General features: G+C 39.9%; 1 protein-coding gene across 3 annotated transcripts in view; it reads left to right on the top strand.

Annotated features, from left to right (window-relative positions):
- Positions 1-23,956, top strand: part of adamts9 (ADAM metallopeptidase with thrombospondin type 1 motif, 9) — a 189,246-nt gene that overhangs the window by 3,930 nt on the left and 161,360 nt on the right. For all 3 annotated transcript variants that reach the window (XM_048606233.1, XM_048606234.1, XM_048606232.1), the window contains exon 3: positions 13,625-13,790. In XM_048606233.1, the coding sequence (XP_048462190.1) occupies positions 13,625-13,790 (166 nt within the window). The remainder of the gene's footprint in view (positions 1-13,624; positions 13,791-23,956) is intronic.

Below are 23,956 nucleotides of genomic sequence, written 5' to 3'. Positions count from 1 at the left end.
GTGATAACAACAATTTTGTCAAAACACTGAATTTGAATTCTGTCTTCATTCTGTCAATAATGCATTGCACAGTGGGAAGCCATTTGTTAGTTTTTAAAATAAGTTGTTGCTCTCAGAATCATCTGCAAGTTCATGACTTCTGTAGTGATCTATCTAGGTGTCTGGAAAGTTTCTGTGGTATGAAGGCTGAAAGTTACATTGATATTCTGAGCTTTGGCTAGGTGGATATTTGTTTAAATTTTTCTCAACAAAACACCTAATTAGGCTGGTCTTTGAATGAATGAATGATTATTTATTGTCACTTGTACTGTACAATGAGCAACACAGTAAAATACAGTGAAAGGCCACAATCCGGTGCCATTCTGAGTAGCTTAAGAATGAAAAGATACGGCTGAAATAGAATCCATCTTTGTTCTGCTGCCTCTGCCATGAGTCCTGAGCCCTGTACCAGCTGACCAACAACACCTGTGCCGAACCCACCAATGTCAGAGTCATCACTCTTCAGATGCCAATCTTCGCTGTGCCCACCTCACCAGCGGGCTGCCGATGCCAGGTCCCGTGTTGGACTTACACACTTCCCTGCTCCAGGCTTACCACAACCAGGAGCTGCTGCCACTGCCTCGCCAATAATCAGGAGACTCCAGCTCTGGACGTACTATAATGAGGTGCTACCACCACTGCCTCAACAATAATCAGGTGCCCCTGCTCCAGACCTACCATAGCCAGGAGTCCCTGGCTCTACTGCTGCTGCCTTGATGACACCTGAAGTCCCCAGGCACACATCACTATGCGGGCATGCAATTCAGTGACAGTGGCAGTTGATGTACTTCCTATGTTAATTAATTCGAAGTGAAGATCTTATGGCCACTTGTGCTCAAGTCCCATTTGCCATTAGTTGCTGGTAAATTGTGGTACTGCTGTGAATTGTTGCAGTTTGTGTCAAATGTCTACAAATTCCTCCGAGTAAATTTCTTTGAGTAAGCTATGGTGATACTTTGAAATCTTAACCTTTCTATACTTGACTACTTCCATTTCAACTGCCTGTTTAGGACACAACTTTATTTCCTTTGTTTTCTTTCTACCCATACCAAAAACAGAGGAAACGAAAGATGAGCTGTTGTCACTGATATGAGAGAGAGGACATACACTGGCTAAAAAAAACAATATTAATTTGCAAAAGTGATTGCAATAATATTTCATTCATTTTCTGAGGCAATTTAATGTAAACTTCTCTTCAATTCCTATCAATTGAAATAAGTATGTCTGTTATTTCTTGAGCAACACTCAAAGATTTAAATTCATTATTTACATTCAAGGATAAAATATGGAAATTAATGGTTTTTTTTTTACATATGATATTTATTGAAATTGTTTAAATTATTAATCAGACATTCTAAATGAAAAATAAACTTGTTCTTTGATCCTTTGAATCTACCATCCTATCTCCATCCTCCCTATCCTATCTAAGTTTTGTGAATGTGTTATGGCTTCACAAGCCTCAGCGTATCTTTAACTTTCTGTGCATTCCAAATCATATCTATCTTAATCAAACATGTAACAGCAGAGTATCCAATCAGGTTTTACCCTGGCCACTGTACTGAGACATCCTTTCAATATAGTTGACTACATTAACATCCTCAACACCTCACTGTTGTTATCCAGCTGGGTGGAAGTGCTGTAGATTGATTCCATTCTTACCTATCTAATCATGTCTGGAGAATACCTGCAAAAGCTTTGTGACCCACTCTCATACTGTTACCTCTGGAGTCTGTCATGGATTGATTCCATCTATTTGCAATCTATGTGCTACTTCTTAGTGATATCACCCAAAATCACTTCAGATTCCACATGTATGCTTGTGAAATTCAGCTTTACCTCACCACCACCTCTTTGGATTCCGTCAGAGTCTCTGACTTGTTGCACTGCTTGGCCAACATTCAGTTTCAGATGAGCAGAAATTGCCTCCAAAAAATATTTGGTCCCTGTGACAAACACCATTCCCAGAATAGCATTTCCAGCCAGATGTTATGTTGAGTCAAGGCAAGTTTGCTACCACATATCAATACCACTATCCATATCATTGCACTACTCCAAACCTACCTTAACTCATCTGCTTCTGAATTCCTCATCTATGCCTTTGTTATCTCTGGGCTAGATTGCTCTAATGGTCTCCCAGCTGGTCACACATCTCAGACTCCACATGAACTTGTACTCACCCAGAATGCTGTCCATTTCTTTACCCACTCCAAACCGGCTCACCTGTCACTTCTGTGTTTACTGACCTTCACTGGCTCCTGTTTTAACATTTCTCAATTTTTAAATTTTAGTTTTCAAATCCCACCCATGACATTGTCCCTTCTGATCTTTGTAGATGAAGAAGCAGAGCTATGAAAGCTTGTGATTTCAAATAAACCTGTTGGATTATAACCTGGTGTCGTGTGACTTCTGACTTTGTTCACCCCAGCCCAACACCGGCAATTCCACATCCTGAATCTTTGTAGTCTGTGTCAACCCTAGAAGCTTCGGACACTTGTGCTTTTCTAATTCTGGCCTCAACTTCGAAATGGGAAAGAGGAGCAGGAGTAGTCCATTCAGCCCTTCAAGCATGCTGTGCCATTCAGTATGCTCAAGGCTGATCATCCAACTCAGTACCGCTCTTTTGCTTCCTCGCAACTCCCTGGGTGAAGAAATTTCTCCATATATCAGTGGAGAAACTTAATTGCACCACCATTAGCAGATGAGCTTTCAAGCTGCCTTGGACATAAACTCTGAAACTTTCTCACTGAACTTCATTTTTTTTTAATGAGGTTCCTTGAAAGCTATCTAAGTAAGCTTTTTGTTGTCTCTGACTTTTGCTTACGTGACTGTTTATTGATACCACTCTTTCTAAGTGCCTTGTGATATTTTACTGTGTTAAATGCATTGTATAAGTCATTGCTGAGTGATTTTTACTACAAATGAATGAACCGTCGTAATTTTGGTTACACAATTGATGTTTAATACCTGATATTTAAGTAGGAAAGGTGTTGGCCCAGTTTGCTGACAAAGGCCAAAAGACATACAGTTTCTGAAGGTGATTGCCAAGATGTCTCCTAATGAGGGTGATATAAATTTTGCGATTTTGGATTTTTCTTCCCTGGATAACGACTTTCAATGATAAAAGGCCTGCTTACAATAATGTTCGTGAAGGGAGGAAGAAACAACAATACCAGCTGAAAGGGAGAATGTATTTTGACAGCGTAAATTAAAGCAGGTCTTTTCCTGCAGACTTCTAGATAATCATGGCAATTGTAACAGGAAAGGATTGCTAATCCTCAACAAAAAAATGGTTGTTTGGAAAGCTTCTGACAAATATTTGAACAATGAGGGGAGTTTTACTTTAGTACTCTGGGTAAGATAATTCAACTTCTTTTCACATTGCATTCTAGTCCTGATAAAACATATGATGGTCTTCATTTGTTATGCTATCTTTCATTATGTCTTTTCACCAATTTGCTAAGGTATCATTTATTATTCATGTCTAAGAGGACCTCATTCCTCTTGTTTAGTTGCGCAATCAGCATCTCCATGGCCTTTAAATATTTCGGATTTTATCTTTCCTTTAGACGTGTTCTTATAACGTAATCGCATTGCTCCTCCATCTTGTCCGCAAAGCACGACGGAAAAGTTGGATTAGTTCAGTAATTGAGTGCTTGGCTTGTGATGTGCAGTTAAACTGTAGCTGTTCTTAATGCTGCCTTCTTATCTAAATGACTATGGGATGCAGTCTAGCACCAAGTGTGATTTATTGAGTATTTGTACACCTCACCTTTTGAAGGCTAAGTGCACTTTGGTTGGAGCAGCTACTGATACCAGCTCCGGAAAAATCTTTGAGCTGTAGAAGGAGTGGAAATAGCACAGCAGCATGCCTGTAGATTCTCTGCAACAATGGAGGCCTTGGTGCAGAGAGTAGTCAGGGGTCCAACCAGACACCTATATCCAGACATGAAGGAACAGATAACCATTGTGGTCAATGCCAGTGGACTAGGTCCGTTGGTGCAGTACCATAAAAAGTGCAACAGCTGCACATGAATGATTATGGTCAGTGAATGTATCTTTGCATGCCATGTCTTAACAAATGAATCACTTACCCCAGACACAGCTCCATTCACCATACCATATTCACTCAACTATCACTGAACTGCACAGACAACGACTGACTCATGTCCAACATTCACCTTCAGACACCTTGTACTGTGAGGCTTGCACTAGTCCCACCTCACACTTAGCTCACATTATGGCAAACGCATCAGCCAAATGCATAAAATTACATTCACAAACATTTTTCCTTCTCTTGCAGCCAAGATGGCCCATAACTGGAGGCAGCAGCACCTGGCTGCATGCCTCACTCCATGGAGGAGACAATGTTGGTAATCATAGGTGCAGCAATGGGCAGTGGCAGAGCTGAAACCTGAGAGAATGATGATATGTTTTTGACTAAACTAGCTTCTTGCTTTCCAATTCCATACATTCCAAAGTTTCATCTGGTTTACAAGCTGCAGGTGGTGCAAGCATTTCTTGTTTTCCACCCATCACTGTGCCTGTTTGTTTTCATTTATTCAGTCATGGCATGTGGGTGTCACTGGCTGGGCCAGCATTTATGGATCATTCCTAGTTGGCCTTGATAAGGTTGTGGTAGGCTGACTTCATTATAGTCCATTCATTGTGGGTAGACTCACAATGCCATTAGGGAGGAAATTCCAGGATTTTGACACAGTGACACTGAAGGAACAATGATATATTTCCAAGTCAAGATGATGAGTTGCTTGGAGGGGAATTTGTAACTGGTGGTCTTCCCATGTATCTGCTGCCCTTGTCTTTCTAGATAGTAATGGTCATATATTTGGAAGATGTTGTTTAAGGATCCTTGGTGAATTTCTGCAGTGCATCTTGAACCATCTGCAGTGCATCAACACACTACTACTAGTCACCATTGGGGATGGAGAGAGTGAATGTTTGTGGATGTGGTGCCGGTCAAGTGGACTAATTTATCCTGGATGATGTCAGGTTTTTTATATTTTTGGATCTGCACCCATCCAGGCAAGTGGAGATTATTGCATGATACTCCTGACATGTGCCTTGTAAATGGCGGACAGGCTTTGGGCAGTCGAGAGATGAATTACTTATTGCAGGATTCCTTGCCTCTGACATGCTGTGTAGCCTCTGTATTTATATGGCCAGTACAGTTCAGTTTTTGGTCAAAGATAACCCCCAGGATGTTAATAGTGGAGGATTCAGTGATGTTGGCACCATCAAGGGGCGGTGGTTAGATTGTGTGTTATTGGAGATAGGCATTGCCTAGCATTTATGTGGCTCAAAAGTTATTTGCTACTTTTCAGCCTAAGCCTGGATATTGTCAAGATCTTGTTGCATTTGGACATGGACTGCTTCAATATTTGAAGAGTAATTCATGGTGCTGAACATTGTGCTTGGACTGAAATAATGAATTCTCAGCCTTTTGCATTGTAGGCTCAGACTAATGCTGTTATGGTTGTACATAGCAGTGTTCAAATGTGTTTTCATTAGTGATCACAGTAGTGCAGCAATCTGTACTCCGGTAGATTATTAGGATTGCTGAAGAATTGTCCTTGGGCAGTGCCAATGGCTTAGTGGAGGAGTTTGTTGTCTACCCTCAGATGACAGAATTTTGGAATTCTTTGTCCTTTCGCCACTGCCACTCATCTATTGATTCTGCAGTTGCCTGTCTACCAGCCAAGCTAGAGTTCTGCCTGTGCTGATGTGGTCGTGTCAAAAGCCGGTTATTTAAGCTCAGTTGTGTTTGCAACCACTCTGCGAGGCCATTTGTAGTTTTCCTGAACGAAAACCAGCAGCCTTCAACTCGCCATGCTGTGGCAACCAGTGTACTCAGCCAGGAAAAGAAACTGGCAGGATGAGCACCTGGAAATAAACAAGGTTGATGTGTTGAAGTTTGAATGGAATGGTAGATGATTTGCTGGATAAAGATGGTTTGAAATATTTGTTTTGAACCAACATTATGATTGAGGATAATGATCATTGATGATTGATTGATCAACTCTGACAATTTATGGTGGAATTGAGTTCTGGAACTGTTGTGAAATGGGAATTTAGGGTCGTGCTTAAGGAAGCTTTGTTGAATCAGGCAATCATGGACATCCCAAATGGAATGTACACAGTGATGTGTCTATCCTCACTTCTCCGTCCATCTCCTTTACCTCAAGTTGCTCATCAATTCCTTGGTGACATGATTTGTGCACTCATGATGGCTAGGCTCTTTGGGATACAGCAGACTACCATAAATTGAAATACTTGTCCCAACAAGTAGTTGAACAGAAGCATTGCTTCTGTACTGCAAAGACCTGCATCATAATATTTTGCATGGCAGCATGACTTTCATATGCAACCTGGGTGTCCGTAGACAGTTAGCAGTGGGAATCATGAACTAGTTTGATGTTGTGGTTGATAAGATTGATGAACCAGCAGATCGCTGCAGAATAAAAGAATCATGAAAGCTGCTACGCTAGCAGACATTCCTCACCATGTGCTGTGTACACCACACACCAACCACATATGGTGTGTTGAAGTTCTTATGTTTGTGGCATATCTCAACCACCTTCTGCAAAATGAAGTGAATATTTGAAGGCATCCTGTACCATAGGGAGATTGCTATCACCGCAGAGAGGTGTGCACGCTCTATCCGTTTCTCTGTTTTCAGGGAGAACAACATGAATTCCCCTCTCCTGACACAAATAGGATCTGTCACCTCTTTGAAATAATATATTACAAAATGAGAGATATTAGATATATAGCCTGCTCCAGCCTGCAAAGATGTGGAACAAAGAAATTCAGGGCCAAAGTTACTTTTATAGCCATGGATGGCACATCCACAGATTGCAGGTCCAGCTGTAGGAAATCAGAATTCTGTTATCACCTCTAAAATAAAGCTTAAAAGCCACCTACAATGTTCTTGGTTTACAAGGAGGCAAGAGAAATGCTCTGAGAAAACGTAGCTAGGTGGATAAGGCTCTCGATTGAGAGCATCCTCTTCCCTCTGCATGTAGCTCATCATACTTTTTGCTGTCTTTGCATCTTCTTCTCATACGACAACCCAAGAGGAATTGTAGCTACTGCACCCATATATGGGAGCAGGTTGTCAACTCAGAACCCTTGCAGTCACAACTAGAGTCTTTTCCACACGCAGCAACACTGCTTTTCAACTCCACCAACAAGTGCTTTCAAAATCTCATACCGAGCTGACACATATTCATTCGCAATTTGTCTGAAAATAATTGAAGATCCCTCCAAGTTTACTTGATGGGCTGATGTTGGAAATGGCAAAACTGGTGTAAAAGCAGCCATGGGTGCTGACTGGCATGATAATATATCTAATCAACATACTTCCAGCCCACACTCCAAATGATTAACACCTTCACCATGATAATGTTTGGGTTGTGCTGAAAGTGTGCTCATAGGGTGTAGATGGTAACCAACTTCAAAAACTGCACTGTCACATGGCCAAAGGAACCTGGAGCAGTGCCTTATTTCCCATCTTTGCTGGGCGAGCAGCTTTATAGGAAAAAACACTTCATGCTATCAGGCTGATGAAGTGTAACCTGGAAACACAGAGGAGATCACAGAAAACAAATGAAAAGGACCATGAGGCAGTAAATTAATGACTTATATGAAAGGAGCACAAAAGTCTTTATAAACTGTAAATGGATAGTCACAGAAAGAGTGGCTCCAATGTGGGGGTAAGAGAGCATTAGGTATGTGAGTACGTAGACTCTGCTTTCAGTGGAGAAGTGGGTGTAGCAGTAAAGTGATGCTGACAATAAAAACAGAAAAGATAAAGTACTTTAAAAGATGTCAGTACTCATTTGAAATTTAGTCCATCTGATTGGCCTGCATTCTAGGTTATTGAAGAAAGAAAGGGTTGAATTTATGGAGGCTCTGAGTATTGCCTACCAATTCTCCTTAGCTCCAGTGGTACCAAGAGTTTGGAGGATTGGAAATCTTACATCCCTATTTAAAGAGGGGGAAAGAGATAAACTCAGCTACTAGGGCCGTTCAGGTGGCAAAAAAAGTTTTATAGAAACAATGATCCGTAACAAAGTATAGATTAATAAATGAAAGTTAGCTTGGATTTGTTAAGGTTAAATCATTTTTGATGAACTTACATTCTTTGAAGTATCAGAGAGAATTGATGAGAGTAGTGTGTTTGTAATATGTGGGTTTCTGAAAGGAATTTGCAAAATAACCTCATCATTTACCCGTTAACAAAATTAAAGGGGAGCATTTAATCAAAAGGCAAAGCAACGTAAGTACCAAATTGGTTAAGGGAATAAAAGGCAGAGTGTAACAATGAATAGTTGTTTTGACAGTCTGAATGATATAGTGTTGTTTTGTGGGGTTTGAGCACTGCTATTTTGTTATCTATTGGGTTGTGTGGTGGCTCAGTGGTTAGCACTGCTACCTCACAGTGTCATGGACCTAGGTTCGATTCCACCCTTGGGTAACTGTCCATGTGGAGTTTGCACATTAAGAACTAGGAGCAGGAGTAGGCCATCTGGCCCCTTGAGCCTGCCCCGCCATTTAATAAGATCATGGCTGATCTTTCTGAGACTCAGCTCCACTTACCCGCCCACTCACCATAACTCTTAATTCCATTACTGTTCAAAAATTTATCTAGCCTTGCCTTAAAAACATTCAGCGATTTAGCTTCAACGGCTTCACTGGGCAGGGAATTCCACAGATTCACAACCCTTTGGGTGAAGTTCCTCCTGACCTCAGTCCTACATCTGCTTCCCTTTATTTTGAGGTGATGCCCTCTAGTCCTAGTTTCACCTGCTAGCGGAAACAACCTCCCTGCCTCCACCTTATCTATTCCCTTCATAATCTTATATGTTTCTATAAGATCTCCCCTCATTCTTCTGAATCCCAATGAGTATAATCCCAGTCTACTCAGTCTCTCCCTGTGTCTGCGTGGGTATCCTCTGGGTGCTCCGGTTTCCTCCCACAGTCCAAAGATGTGCAGGCTAGGTGGATTGGCCATGCTAAATTGCCGGTAGTGTTCAGGGATGTGTAGATTAGATGGGTTATAGGAGGATGGGTCTGGGTAGGATGCTCTGAGGGTCGGTGTGGACTTGTTGGGCTGAAGGGTCTGTTTCCACACTGTAGGTATTTTATAAATTAAAATTTAAAAAATTAATAACCTCAACTTGGGTATACAAGGGTATCATTTCAAGATCTATAGATGATACGAAACTTGAAAACATCATAAACAATGAACAGGATAGTAACAGGCCTCAGGAGGATGCAGAACTCATGAAATGGGCAGACCCACAGCAGATGTAATGTAATGCAGAGAAGTGTGGAAAATAGAAGGAGGTAGAGAGAAACAGGAATTATAGACAAGTTAGCCTGACATTGGTAGCAGGGAAATGTAGTAGGCAGAGCACTTGGAAAATGGGTTTACAGAGAGTCAGAAATTGCTGGAAATGCTCAGCAGGTCTGCAGCATCTGTGGAGACAAATCAGAATTAAAGTTCTGGGGTCCAGTGACCCTTCTTCAGAACTGTTGGTAGCCAGGAAAAGAATGGTGTGTATACTGAAGATGGAAGGGAGTGAGGGGCGAGTAAACAATAGGTTGAGATGGAGTCAAGAAAGAGAGAAGACCGATTGGGCAGACAAAGGAATGGGTAAGGGTCAGCCCGGGAGAATCAACAGCTGATGATAGGGACCATTAGTAACTGACAATGGGTAGTTTGTGGTAGCAGTCCTTATGATGGCAAAGCCTAGTGTGTGGGGATTGGGGTAAAGACATGGGAGAAAGTGCTCAGGCCCTACAATTATTCAACTCAATTGTGAGCCCTGAAGGCTGCAAGATCCCCAAGTTGAAAATGAGAATCTGTTCTTCCAGCTTACATTGAGCTTTGCTGAAGCACTGCAGCAAGCCTGAGACAGAGATGTTGGCCAGGGAACATGGTGGTGGGTTGAGGTGGCAGTCAACTGGAAGCTAGGCATCACCTTGCAAACAGCATATATGTGCTCAGCAAAGTGATTGCCCAGTCTACATTTTGTCTTCCCACTGTATAGGAGACCACACTGTGAACAGTGAATACAATAGACTGGATTGAATGAAGTGCAGGTAAATCATTGCTTCACCTGAAAGGTATGACTGGGGTTTTGGATGGTGAGGACAGATGAAGTAAATGTTAGACTTTCTGCGATTGCATGGGAATGTGCTGTGGGGGTGTGGGGCAATGTTGGGAGTGGAGGAGGAGTGAACCAAGGTGTCCTCGAGGGAACAGTGCCTACGGAATTGCTGTTTCAACAATTTGTTTTGTTTCTTTTTTTTTGGAGACAGTCAGTATGGATTTATGGGAAACTGTTGGAACTTTTCAAGGATGTAACTAGTAGGTTGATAAAGTGGAGCCAGTGGATGTGATTTACTTGGGCTTTCAGAAGGCTTTTGATAAGGTCCTACATAAGAGATCAGCATATAAAATTAGAGTGCATGGGATAGTGGGAGTGGACTGACACGGATAAAGGAAACAAAGGGTAGGAATAAATGGGTCTTTTTCTGAGTGACAGTCAGTGACTAGTGGGGTACCACAGGGATCATTGCTTGGTCTCCAGCTATTCACAATATGTATTAATTATTTAGATGAGGGAGCTAAAAGTAAACTCTCTAAGTTTGCAGATGGCATACTGCCTGGTGGGACGATGAGCTGTGAGGATGATACAGAGATGACACACAGTCTGGTGGGAGGATGAGCTGTGACGACAATACAGAGATGCTTCTGTGCTTTGGACAAGTTGAGTGAGTGGTCAGATGGTTGGGCAGATGAGGTATGTGTGGATAAATATGAGATTATTCATTTTTCATGCAGAAATAGTTTGGCAGATTATTATCTGGATAATGATAGATTGTGAAAGGAGAAGGTACAATGAAACCTGGGTGTCCTTGTATACCAGACGCTGATAGTAAACCAGCAGGTAGAGCAGTTGGTGAAGGAGACAACTGGTATCTTGGTCCTCGTAGTGAGAGGATTTGAGTAAAGGAGAAGGGATTTCTAGCTGCAGTTGTACAGGGTCTTGGTGAGACCACACCTGAGATATTGTGTGCAGTTTTTGTCTCCTTATCTGAGAAAGAATGCTCTGGCTATGGAGAGAGTGCAAAAGATATAATATTCTTAGAGGACTTGACAGAGTAGATGTGGAAAGTTTCTTTACCCTTGTTGGAAAGTCTAGAACTAGAGGGCATAATCACAAAATAAGGGTTTAAGACAGAGGTCAGGAGGAATTTCTTCTCTCAGGCCTGTGAATGTGTGGAATTCTTTACCACAGAGAACTATTCTGGCTGGGTCAATTAGTATATTCAAAGCTGAGGTAGACAGATTTTTCATCAGTGAGGGAACCAAGGGTTTTGATGAAAAGGCAGGGAAATGAAGTTGAGGATTATCAGATCAGCCATGATCTCATTGAATGGCACAGCAAGCTGGATGGGTTGAAAGGCCTACTTTTGTTACTGTGTCTCATGGTCTTACTGTTTACCAGACTGATTCCTGGGATGGCAGGACTGACATGTGAAGAGAGACTGAAGAGGTTAATGGAGTTTAAAAGAATGATGGGGAATCTCATAGAAACCTAGAAAATTCTAAAAGTGGTTGAGGCCAAACATTGAATATTTTCAAGAAGGAGTTAGAGATATAATTCTTGGGGCTAAATTGATAAAGGGTATAGGGAGAAAGCAGGAACATGGTGCTGAGTTGGATGATCAGCCATGATCATATTGATTAGTGGAGCAGGGTTGGAGGGCTGAGGCCCAACAAAGTGATTGATTTTGATAGGGAGAATGAGAAGAATCTCAGTCGGAATATTGTGTTAAGTTCTGGCCACCACACTCAAAAAGTATGACAAAGTCTTAAAACAGTGTCAGTTATGTGAGGCAACTGGAGAAGCTAGAGTTGTTCTTCTTTGTGCAGAGAAGTTTAAGAGATTTGATTGGGAAGTTAAAAAAAATCTCGAATGCCAGAAAACAACAGCAAGTCTGATAACTGAGAACAATTTAGAATTCAGCAAAAGCAGAGGAAAGGATTGATCAAGAGGGAGAAAATAGAATATGAGAGTCAACCTGCAGGGAACATCAAAACTGATTGTAAAAGTTTCTATACATATGTGATGACATGATTAGCGGAGGCAAATATAAATTCCTTGCAGTCAGAAATAGGGGAAATTATAACAAGGAACGAAAGAAGACTGAAAAATTGAAAACACATTTTAGTTCTGTCTTCATAAAAGAGGACTCAAGTAATTTCCGAGCAATGTTAGACAACCAAGGGTCTAGTGAAAATTGTGAATTGAAGAAAATTGGTGTTACTAAAAAACAGTGCTAGAGAAATTCATAGAGTTAAAGGGTGACAAATCCCCAATGCCCTATAGCACTCTGAAGTGCAGATTAAAGGAAGTAGTCCTTGACATTTTGGAAACAATGGTGATTAGCTTCCAAAATTCTGTAGACTCTGGAGCAGTTTCCACAGATTAGAGGGTAGCTAATGTAACCCAGTAGTTAAAAAGGGAAAGAAAGCAGAGAATTACAGACTGGTTGGCGTAATATCAGCAGTGTGAAAAATGCAAAAGGATATTGTAAAAGACATGATAACACAACGCTTTGAAAGCATTAACGGAATTAGACAAATTTCCCATGGGTTAATGAAAGGCATATCATGCTTACCTGCGAGAGTAATTTTGAAGATGTAACTAATGGAGTAGATAAGGGAGAACCAGTGGAAGTATATATTGGATTTCCAGAAGGCTTTTGATAAGTGCACAAATAAGAGCCTAGTGGACAAAATTAAAGCACATGGGAATGGGGTTACGGATCAAGAATTACTTGACAGACTGGAAACAGGGTGGGATAAATGTGTCTTCCTTCTGCGTGGCAGGTAGTGGCAAACCATAGGAATCATTGCTTGGGCCCCAGCTATTCATGATTTAGATAAATGACTTTAATGAGGGAACTAAATGCAATATTACCAAGTTTGTTGATGACACAAAACAAGGTAGGATTGAAAGTCCTGAGGAGGATGCAGGCAGACTTCAGAGCAATGTAGACAAGTTGAGTCTTGGTGGAAACACATGGCAAATGTTGTAAAATGAAGATAAATGTGAAGTTATATATTTCAGTGTGGGGGAGAAAAGAAAGGCACCTTCTGTGGAAAGAGAAACAGAGTTAATATTTCTTGTCCAGTATGACACTTCTTTGGAACTTCTGTGTTTTGTTTGAAACAAAATCAGTATTTGAGCAGAAGGTGGGATGTTGTGAGCAGGAGGTATGTAGAGAGAATAGTAAGTAGGTAGTCAATAGTAACAAACTTAATGAACTGGATGTTTCACCAGATAAATTCAATGCAATAAATTGATTTTTAATGCAAAAGTTACAAATCAGGAACATAACCACCCTTATTATGTACTTTATTCAGACAACACAATTTTCGTTGAGCATGTTTTCACTTATCACGCAGCTTTTTAGGAACATGCTAGGAATGCTAAATGGGGGATAGCTGCAGTTGGTTTAATAAATATTTTTCAATGTTCTTTCACAGCTTGGCACCTTCAGGTCTAATGATGGAGAGTATTTTGTTGAACCTCTTGTTCTGCCCAATGGGGAAGAGTATGATGAAGAGCACAATAAACCACATCTTGTGTATAAACAAGATGCACTGAAGACTCAAGCGACAAGGGAGGCCACAAATATTTGCGGCAACTCAGGTATGTTAACAACCTTTAAGCACATATGTGATGGCAGCATACAGCATATAGCCACAAACAGCAGAAAGTGGAACACAAAGGATAGAACATTGACATAATGAGAAGTTTTCATATTTTATCTTAAGATACTTTAAGCATTTGATTTCTTTAGATCAAAAATTACATTTGGGTAATGACACTTTGGCTTAATAAGATTTGCAACAGTAGGAACCATAGCCAGAGCTTAAGAGTAAGTGTTTAATAAACAATTGAATTAAATGCGTATATTTTTAATTACATTCAGTTAGATAATGAAAACACTATTCTACTTTTGCCATGAACAAGGCATTTTTGTTTTATTTTTGTAATTTTTGGTATGTGATTAAATTGGTTAAAATTGTCAGATTATTTTCAATTTATAATTAATTAAATTGATTGTTTAAATTTTAATAGTTGTGTAATTATTGAAGCCCTTTGTAAATGTATGTTCTTTTCCTTTCCCTGTAACATTTTGGACTGCATCCACTTAATACTCTGTTGCACACATTTATTCTGAACTAATCATTTTCTGGAGAAAAGTTGTAACTGCACAAGAATCTAATAAGGATTTTGCATCTGAAAGCTAGTGATGTTGTTCCAATTTAGTGGCAGAATACCTACAAAAGAGCATGAAATTAAAGCCAGCTAACTTCTTGTCGTATTGAACTTTTCATAAGCTCATGGAGAAGTTCTGATTAAGCATTGTAAAATTTGTTGTAAAAGTTCCAATTCTTTTAATCCCTCATGATAAGTGATGAAAGATGTTTGGATTGATGTATATATTACACTGTGGAGTGGTAGGTCTTCCAAGTTTTATTAAGCTGTGACACTGATGCTTATTTTGCAATAATTGTAATACTCTGGCTTAGATGTCGTAATCTCAACATCAGCATATGTCACAGAGTTAAAATTAACAACTGCATGAAGATTTGAATTTGAAGTCTCAGTTACGGGAAATAAACTCTGGTAGTGCAAAGAAAATCTTTGTTCTAGGAACTGATTTGGAACTGGTTCTTAGAATGACCAGCAATGTTTGGTTCACAACCAATGTTTGTTGAGGTGTAACCCTAGTCCTGAGAAACATACAGTAGCTCTCAGATGAAGATTGACAGCAAAGAAGCAGATGAACAGTCCCTCAAAAATTAGGCAGTATAGTTCCAGTTAGAACTAGAAGGCAGCCAAGGATGTTAACAACACGAATAACAACTATTTCAACAGTACAAAATGAATTCTATTCCTCCCTTTTGTTAATGAAATATTTCTGAAAATAAGGTACATTGAACATACGTATTAATTGTCAGCATAAAACTAGGACCAGGTCAATCAAGAAAGTCAGATTGGAGACTGTATGAAGCTAATTTAGAGTTTGGGTTATAGGAAACTATATAGAGTGAGAAATTAATACCAGATTTGAATTTTGTTTTTACGTGAAGCAATTTTGATCTTGTTAGAGCCATCTGAGGAGTTTCCAAAGCTCTTGGTGTCTGATCTCATCTCAGTTGCTAACTGATTGATTAAGATCATGTAGATTTCTTTTATTCATTCACGGGACAAAGATGACACTGACGGTGATGAACTACCTTCTTGAACTGTTGCAGTCCTTGGGCTGCAGGTGCACTAATAGGGCTGGTAGGGAATGAGTTTCACAATGTTGGCCCAGTGACAGTGAAGCAACGGTGAGTCATTATAATGTGGGGCTTGGAGGTGAAACTACAGGTGATGCTTCCATACATATGCTACCCTGGTCTGTCCAGATGGTAGATCATAAGTTTGGCCGGTGCCCTCAAAGGACCTTCATGCAGTTGCCTCAGTGGATCTTGTAGACGCTATACACTGCAGCTACCATTGGTCAGTGAAGGATGGTGTGCCAACCAAGTGGGCTGCTTTGAGCTGAATGGTGTTGAACTCCTTGTGTGATATTGGAGCTGTACTCATTCAGGCAAGTGGAGTATTCCACCATACTCCTGACTTGTGCCTTGCAGTTGGTGGACATGAATTGCAGAGACTGGAGGTGAGTTACTCACAATGGGACTCCCAGCCTCTACCTTGCTGCTGTAGCCACAGTGTTTATATATTTGAACCAGTTCAGTTTCAGATTAATGGCAACCTTTGGAATATTGATAATGCAGGATTCAGCAATGCCAATACCATTGAATGCTGAGAGGGGAGATAATTTTATTCTTTCCTCTTTTGAGGAAGGTCATTGCCAGCATTTTTTGGCATAAACGTTAGTTGCCACTTGCCAGCTCAAGCCTGAATGTTGTCAAGGTCTTGCTGCATAAGGCAAGGACTGTTTCAGCATCAGTTGATCATGAATAATCCCAAATAATTTTCAAACATCAGTGAACATCCCATTTCTGACCTGATGGAGGGAAGGACATTGATGAACATTAAGGCCTAGGATACTCACCTGAGGGATTCCTGTGGTGATGTCCTGGAGCTAGATGACTGACATCCAACATCACAAACATCTTTCTTAGTGATAGGTGTGATTACAACCAATGACATGTTTCCCCTGATTCCATTGACCCCAGTTTTGCTGGGGCTTCTTGACGTCACATTCAGTCAAATGCTGCCTTAGTATCAAGGGCAGTTACTCTCATCACACTTCTTGTGTTCAGCTCTTTTCTCCACGTTTGTACCAAGATGGTAATAAGATAAGCAGCTGAGTGTATTTTGTCAGAATTCAAACTAACTGTCAGCGAGCAGGTTTTTGCTAAGTGAGTGCTGCTTGATAGCACATTTCTCAATAACTTTAAAAATCATTTTACCGATAATCGAGAGTAAACTGATTGGGTGGTCTTTGACTGAGTTGGATTTGGCCTGCCTTTTGTGTACAGAACAAAGCTGGGCAATTTTCCACATTCACATAGAAGGTCCTTTAGTGAAACAGCTTGACTACGGGCACAGTTAGTTCTGGGGCACAAGTCTTCAGGGCTGTTGCCAGTATGTTGTCAGGGCCCATAGCCTTTATTGTATCCAGTGCGTTGCCATTTCTTGATATCACCTGGTTTGAATCAAACTGGTTGAAGACAGACAGCTGTGATGCTGGGGGCCTGAGAAGGAGTGACAGGATGAATTAGCTACTCAGCACTTCTGGCTGAAGATGGCTGCCAATACTTCAGCCTAGTCTGTTGTATTAGTGTGCTGGGTCCTCCATGTCTGATGATGGGGATATTGCGTTCCTGTACGATTGAGCTAGTTCAGTCAGTAATATGTCTACAGAGCCATGCTTGATGATGTATATTAAAATGGTCAACAGAGTACATTTTGTACCTTTGCTACTCTCTGTGCTTCTGCCAGTTGTGTTCAATATGGAGGAGTACTGATTAATTGGCGATGTGATGATTGAGGTGTGCAGAGGGTGGTAATAGGCAGGATGTTTGCTCATGTTGACCTGCCACAATAAGGTCTGGAGACAATGTTGAGCACTCCTGAGTCAACCTCCTTTCAGTGAGACAGGACATATTCAGGGAAGGTGATGATGGTGATTGGAATATTGTTTCTAAGGTACGATTCGGTGAGCATGACAAGATCAGGCTGTTACTTGGTGAAGAGAAAGCCCAGTCAATTTCAGAACTATCCTCCAAATGCTGGTAAGCAGAACTTTGCAGGGTTGACAAGGCTTGATTTGCCATTGCCATTTCCAGTGCCAAGCTGATTCTTTGTGCTCCATACAGATTCATTGCTTTTTGGATTTGTAATGATTAAATACAAGTAAATGACTCGCAATGTCATTTCAGAGGGGATTTAACACTCAACCATGTTGCTACGGTTCTGTAGTAACACGTAGAACAGACCAGGTAATGATTTCAGGATTCCTTCCCTAAAGGACATTAGTGGACTCGATGGGTTTTTATGATAATCGATAATGATTTTATGGTCACCAAAACTGATATTAGCTTTTAATTTCAGATTTATTAATTGAATATATATTCCAACAGCTGCCAGGGTAGGATTTCTTTTTAATTTAAGAAATCTAAATCCTTCATTCTTATCATTTGAAATGATCCTGGAGGCCAATAAAAAGGATGGGTTTTTTATAGATACTTTGCAGTTGGTTAAATGAAGATATGGTCGTTTTTTGAGTTTTTTAGTTAGAAAAATCTGATAATATGTTTTTAAGAATTATCCATTCTTATTATGTGCTTCTTCATACAAAAACTGATAGCAAAATCAGGTCAATATCCACCATGTATACTAAGTAAAACACTAAGACTAATTGAGATTGCATTATCCATGATCCCGTTTTTACAAATCTTGGATCATTGCCTGTTTGTGCTGTCATTGAGTACTGTTGGAAAACCTTATCCATTTTTTTTGTCATCTCATGTGTCAACACTGCACTGTTTAACTTGCCAAATTCTCCATTTCCATCCTTCACAAGTATCATCTCATTCAGAACCCTATGGTGCAAAGCCATCTTATTGTCCTATTTAAAAGCCTCCTAAGATAATACTTCCAGAATTTCCACAGTCAGTTCAGTAGCCAGTTCTTCCACAACTGCTTGTATAGTGCCTCAGAGTCTATGCTTATATGCCAAGTACTGAACAAAAATAAGTGATACCAATTGCTAAAATGGGTTGATTTGTATCATTAGAATATTGCTTGGATATATTATGTTGGTGGGTATGAATTCATGTTTATTGATTACTTTTACTAAGCATTTGGCAAATAACAGGTTAACTATGGGTCCCTTTAGAAAGCCCCATGTACATTCTCATTCTATGATTGATGTACATGGTCGTTGACCATCCTTGTGTTTATTGTAAAAAAACATAGCTGTTCAGCAATGAATATAGCACTGCCAATAATTGGTAAAAGTCAGAAGTCACACAACGCAAGGTCATTGTCCAACAGGTTTATTTGAAATCACAAGCTTTCAGACTGCTTCTCCTTCATCAGTCACTTCACCTGATGAAGGAGCAACACTCTCAAAACTTGTGATTTCAAATAAACCTGTTGGACTACAACCTGACTTCTGACTTTGTCCACCTCAGTCCCACACTGGCGCCTCCACATCATAAGTATTGGTAAAATAGATAAAACATTTAGCTTATTATTTTACATGGATATGAAAGAAACACATTGAGGTATTTGTTTCATTAAAAAAAACTAGATATTTATTTTAAAAGACAAGTTCACAAGTTTAATTGCTCAGTAAAATGTTCATGCAATGCCCCATCAGTCTCCAGAATAAGAATGAATGTTGACTAATGGTCATGAAGTGGCTAAGTTATCCTTTTAAAGAATTTAAAAATTATTTTGTACTTTTTAAGTCATACTTGCAGAGAAACATCACTCTGCAATGATTAATGTTACTAGTTACCTTACATTAAATGCTGTCAGTACTTTTGTGATTCCATATGTGGCAATAAATATTATCCAGTAATATATGTGTGTACTGTGCGTGATTGAATAAATGAAAGGGAAATTTCACAAATGATACAAAAGGATTTCAGAATGTCATGCAATTTTGGAGCTCATAATCAAATATTGAGCAAATATTTGATTAAACTGCAATGTTAAAAAATGTCATCTCTCTTAGTTAGGATGATTCTTCATTTTGGAGTGGTTCTATTTAACATTTAAATGTTCTATTAAGCATATCAATTGTTTCTTTCATTATCTACTAGCAGTGGTGGGAGCATGCTGTCATACTAAGGGAAGACTGGGGTGCAACACTTCCCAAAACTGATAAATCAACAAACTGCTGGAGCAGGGAATTGCTAGACTGTTCTGAAAGCCTGCATGCTCTTTGCCCATTTGCGCCACAAATGCTACTAGAAAGAAATACTTTCCAAGGAAATTTTTTAATGCTTTCAACATTTGTTCTGGCCGCATGTCTTTATCTACACATTTAACTCCAATAGAAACTAGAAGTCTGTATAAACTCTGGCACTCTGTCACTTTGGCACAGCCTAATAACTTAAGTGCCAGCAACAAAGTGGGGAATTTTCAAATAGAATTTGTTCAGTCTTACATACAATCTGCTGAATTCCATTATGCTCTCTATGCTCTTTCATTGCTTTGCTCCCTGTCAGTGTCTCTCTTCAAGATTGAATATAGGCACATAGGATGTTAAGGGGAAGAAAGCAATTATAGTAATAGAGGCAACAAGTTGCTGGAAAAGCTCAGCAGGTCTGGGAGCACCTGTGGAGGAGAAAACAGAGTTAATGTTTTGGGTCCGGTGACCCTTTCTCACAACTGATGGTGGCTGGGAAAACGTCAGTTTACATGCAGAAAATAGGGAGGTGGGTGGGGTAGGGAGTAAACGATAGGATAGAGCCCAAAGAGAGAGAAAGATAGTTGGACAGACAAAGGAGTTGCTAACGATCAGGCTGGGAGGGTGAGTAGTTGTTAATGGGGACTGTTAGGTCATCCATGCTGACCAGGTTTCCTGAACTGAACTAGTTCCATTTACCTGTGTTTGGCCCATATCCCTCTAAACGTTTCCTATTCATGTACCTTTTAAAATGCTGCACGTGTACCCAACTCTACCACTTCCTCTGGCAGCTCATACCATACACACACACTACCCTCTCTGTGAAAAAGTTGCTTCTCAGATCCTTTTAAATCCTTCCCCTCTCATTTTAACCTATGCCTTCTAGTATTAGACTCCCCTGCCCTGGGGAAAAGATCCTGTCTATTCACCTTATCTATGCCCGTCATGATTTTATAAACCTCTATAAGGTCACCCCTCAGCCTCTGACTCTTCAGGGAAGCAGTCACAGCCTCTCCTTATAACTGAAACCTTCTAGTCTCGATAACATCCTTGTAAATGTTTTTTGCACCCTCTCCAGTTTAGTAACATCCTTCCCATACATGATGACCAGAAATGTACACATTATTTCAAATGTGGCCAGACCAATGTCTTGTACAACTGTTACATGACATCCCAACTCCTGTACTAAATGCTCTGACCAATAAGGGCAAGCATGCCAACCCTTTCTTTACTACCCTGTCTGCCTGTGATGCCACTGTCAAGGAATTATGTACCTGCACCCCTCCGTCTCTCTGGTTGACAACACATCCCAGGGCCCTATCATTAACTGCGTAAGACTTAACCTGGTTTCTCTTACCAAAATGCAATACCTCGCATTTATCCAAATTAAACTCCATCTGCCATTCCTTGGCCCACTGGCTCAGTTGATCAAGATTCTATTGTACTCTTAGATAACCTTCCTCACTGTCCACTATACTGTCAATTTTGGTGTCATCCGCAAACTTACTAACTATACCTCCTATATTCTCATCCAAGTCATTTATAAAAAATGACAACCAACAGTTGACCCAGCACCAATTCTTGAAGCACACTGCTGGTCACAGGCCTTCAATTTGAACAATAAACCTCTATCTCCGATCATCAATTGTCGAGCTCTACATGGATCCCATGTGATCCAACCTTATTAACCATTTTACTGTGCAGAACATTGTGAAAGGCCTTGCTAAAGCCCATGTAGACAATGTCTACTGTTCTGCCTTCATCCTTCTTCTTGGTCACCTCTTCAAAAACCTCAATCAAATTTGTGGGACACGATTTCCCACAGACAAAGCCATGCTGATTATCCCTAATCAATCCTTGCCTTTCCAAACTCATGTAGATCCTGTCTCTCAGAATCCTTTCCAACAACTTACCCACCATTGATGTTAGGCTAACCGGTCTATAATTCATTGTTATTTTCTTGCAGTCTTTCTTAAATGATGGCACAACATTAACCACCCTCCAGTCTTCTGACTTCTCACCCATGGCTCTCTATGATACAAATTTGTTGATATATGGCAAGGCTGAAAGGTTCTTTAAGGTCTGATCAAAATGAATACAAGAAGACACGTGCACTTTAACACGAAGCTAATTTATTAGCTTATCTACTTAATATATGTTAGAGACATATTCAAACTAATGAGTGAATCTATTAACTTAAACTATACAATATACATATACCTACAACAGCTTAATCTCCACTGCCTTGTATGCATCAGGAACTTTGGTAATGGTGGCACTCACAGCTTTATCTCAGGTTCAATAGCACTGGTCTCTCCAATCCCAGCCCGAAAGTGAAAAGTTTGATGAGTGGGACAAAGTCTTTGATATTGATACCTTTCTGGTTAAGTACTGTATCACTATTTTGTAGTACTTTCAGTTGTTCCATTGTACAGAAAATTAGTTGCAAATATCTCTAGGTGGCTCCATGTTAACTATATAGGATGTTGGTTCCCTCAAACAATCAAGGTTGTGCAGTTACCTCCCAGGCAAAACAGACTTTTTTTTTTACCCAGGTCTATTTTCATGCACGTTTCCACTTTCCTTCAATTGCATTTTGCCATGTCTAATTAACCCTTAATGACTGAGGATTAATGGCCTGGTTTGAAGATATCATTTTTAAGATATCAATATCAATGTTACACACCATCCCTTGATATCTTCGAAACAGATGATCACAATTGTTAATGGGCCTCCCATAGCTCCCGTTAACAACTATTCACCCTCCCAGCCTGATCGTTATTGACTCTGTCTATCCAACTGCTCTTCTCTCTCTTTAGGCTCTATCCTATCGTTTATTCCCTACCACATTCCCCTCCCTTTTTTCTGTGTATAAACTGACATTTTCCCAGCCACCATCAGTTCTGAGGAAGGGTCACCAGACCCAAAACGTTAACTTTGTTTTTTCCTCCACAGATGCTGCCAGACCTGCTGAGCTTTTCCAGCCACTTTGTTTTTGTTCCAGATTCACAGCATCCACAGTTCTTTCAGTTTCTATGAATCACCTCACCTGGTCCCAATATTTCGGGTGGTGACTAAATCGTCCAATTCAGTTCCCGTTAAAAAAAAATCACATGAGCAAAGGCTCACATGTCTCCAAGAGTAACTACACCTAAATCAGTCATTCCCTCTCCATATAATGCTGCATCATTTTTTCCCTTTTACTATTCTTTTATTCTAAGTGTGGACCCCATGAATTACCATTATAACTGATTCAGGAACTCTGGAGAAAACTTACTGTCCATAGTGGGTGAGGAAAAACATATATTCATAATAACTTTAAAAGACACAAACAAATATTATTACTGACCAAATTTCACTTGTTTAGTCTTTCTTACAAAAAAAGTACGTACAATTTTCTCAAATGTAACTTGCTATTATACCCAACTTTTGTCTTTCTAAAGTATTCCAAGTTCAAAATTGCCAACAAGAGACTCAGGGGTTTCTATCATGTACAGCCCCTGCAGTATTGTCGAGCTAACAACTTTCATTAGTGGTCAATTAATTTCTTCCCAACAATTTATCCCATTTTTTCCTGATACAAATTAAAGCCGCCTAGACTGTGTTTCCATTGGCTCTCGTTTTAAATGGACATTTAAAGATTTAAATTCATTCACCCTTTAAATTCAATAGAATTGCTGATATCAATCTCAATTTCAGAAATAATTACATCCAGGTTTGGTTGTTTTAAATAGTGCTCTTATGTTGGAGTTTCCAGTGATTGTAGGCAGTTTAGTGTTCTCCTGTTTTCAAAGACTTTGTCTCCACAAGGCTTCCAGCTCCCTTGCTGTTTTCATGAAACCTGTTCAAAAACAAAATAAAGCAAAATCCACTACAGCTCTGGAAGAAGCACAGTAGGGTTAATGATGTCCAAAATCACACATCTCACCACACAGAAGATGTTAAAGATTTGACAGCTTAAAACTGTCAGGAGAAATTGTTAACTCTTCTGGTCTCAAAAGGTGCAGGGCCCAAGTCACAAGGTGATGTCATGTCGTACTTTCACATACTCAGTTCAAAAGCTGTCAAAAAATCTTTTGATTATCTCATACCAGCAGTTCAAATCTCTGTTGTCTTAAAGGAAAGATTCTCCAGATCTTTCTTTTTAAGACCACCTTCAACATGAAACAATATAACTATACGGATAAAACATTTCTCATGCCAAATTCGGGGTTCAAATTAGATCTTTTCCAAAAAGGTTTACTTATATTTTGAGAACAAGCTAATCTATTTCTTTCACAGCACCTTCCCTACAGCAGTTTAAAAAGAGAACTTTTTAAACCTTTCAGTGAAATAAGATTTCAAACTTTTAAACCTATGACACTTCAGGGCTATTCCTGTTTTAGTAGAGATTTCAGCCAAATGTAAGGAATGCTCTCATGGT

This window comes from Rhincodon typus, chromosome 16, assembly GCF_021869965.1.
Source record: "Rhincodon typus isolate 14 chromosome 16, sRhiTyp1.1, whole genome shotgun sequence".
NCBI classification, from domain to species: domain Eukaryota; kingdom Metazoa; phylum Chordata; class Chondrichthyes; order Orectolobiformes; family Rhincodontidae; genus Rhincodon; species Rhincodon typus.
This window is presented reverse-complemented; position numbering and strand designations above follow the sequence as displayed.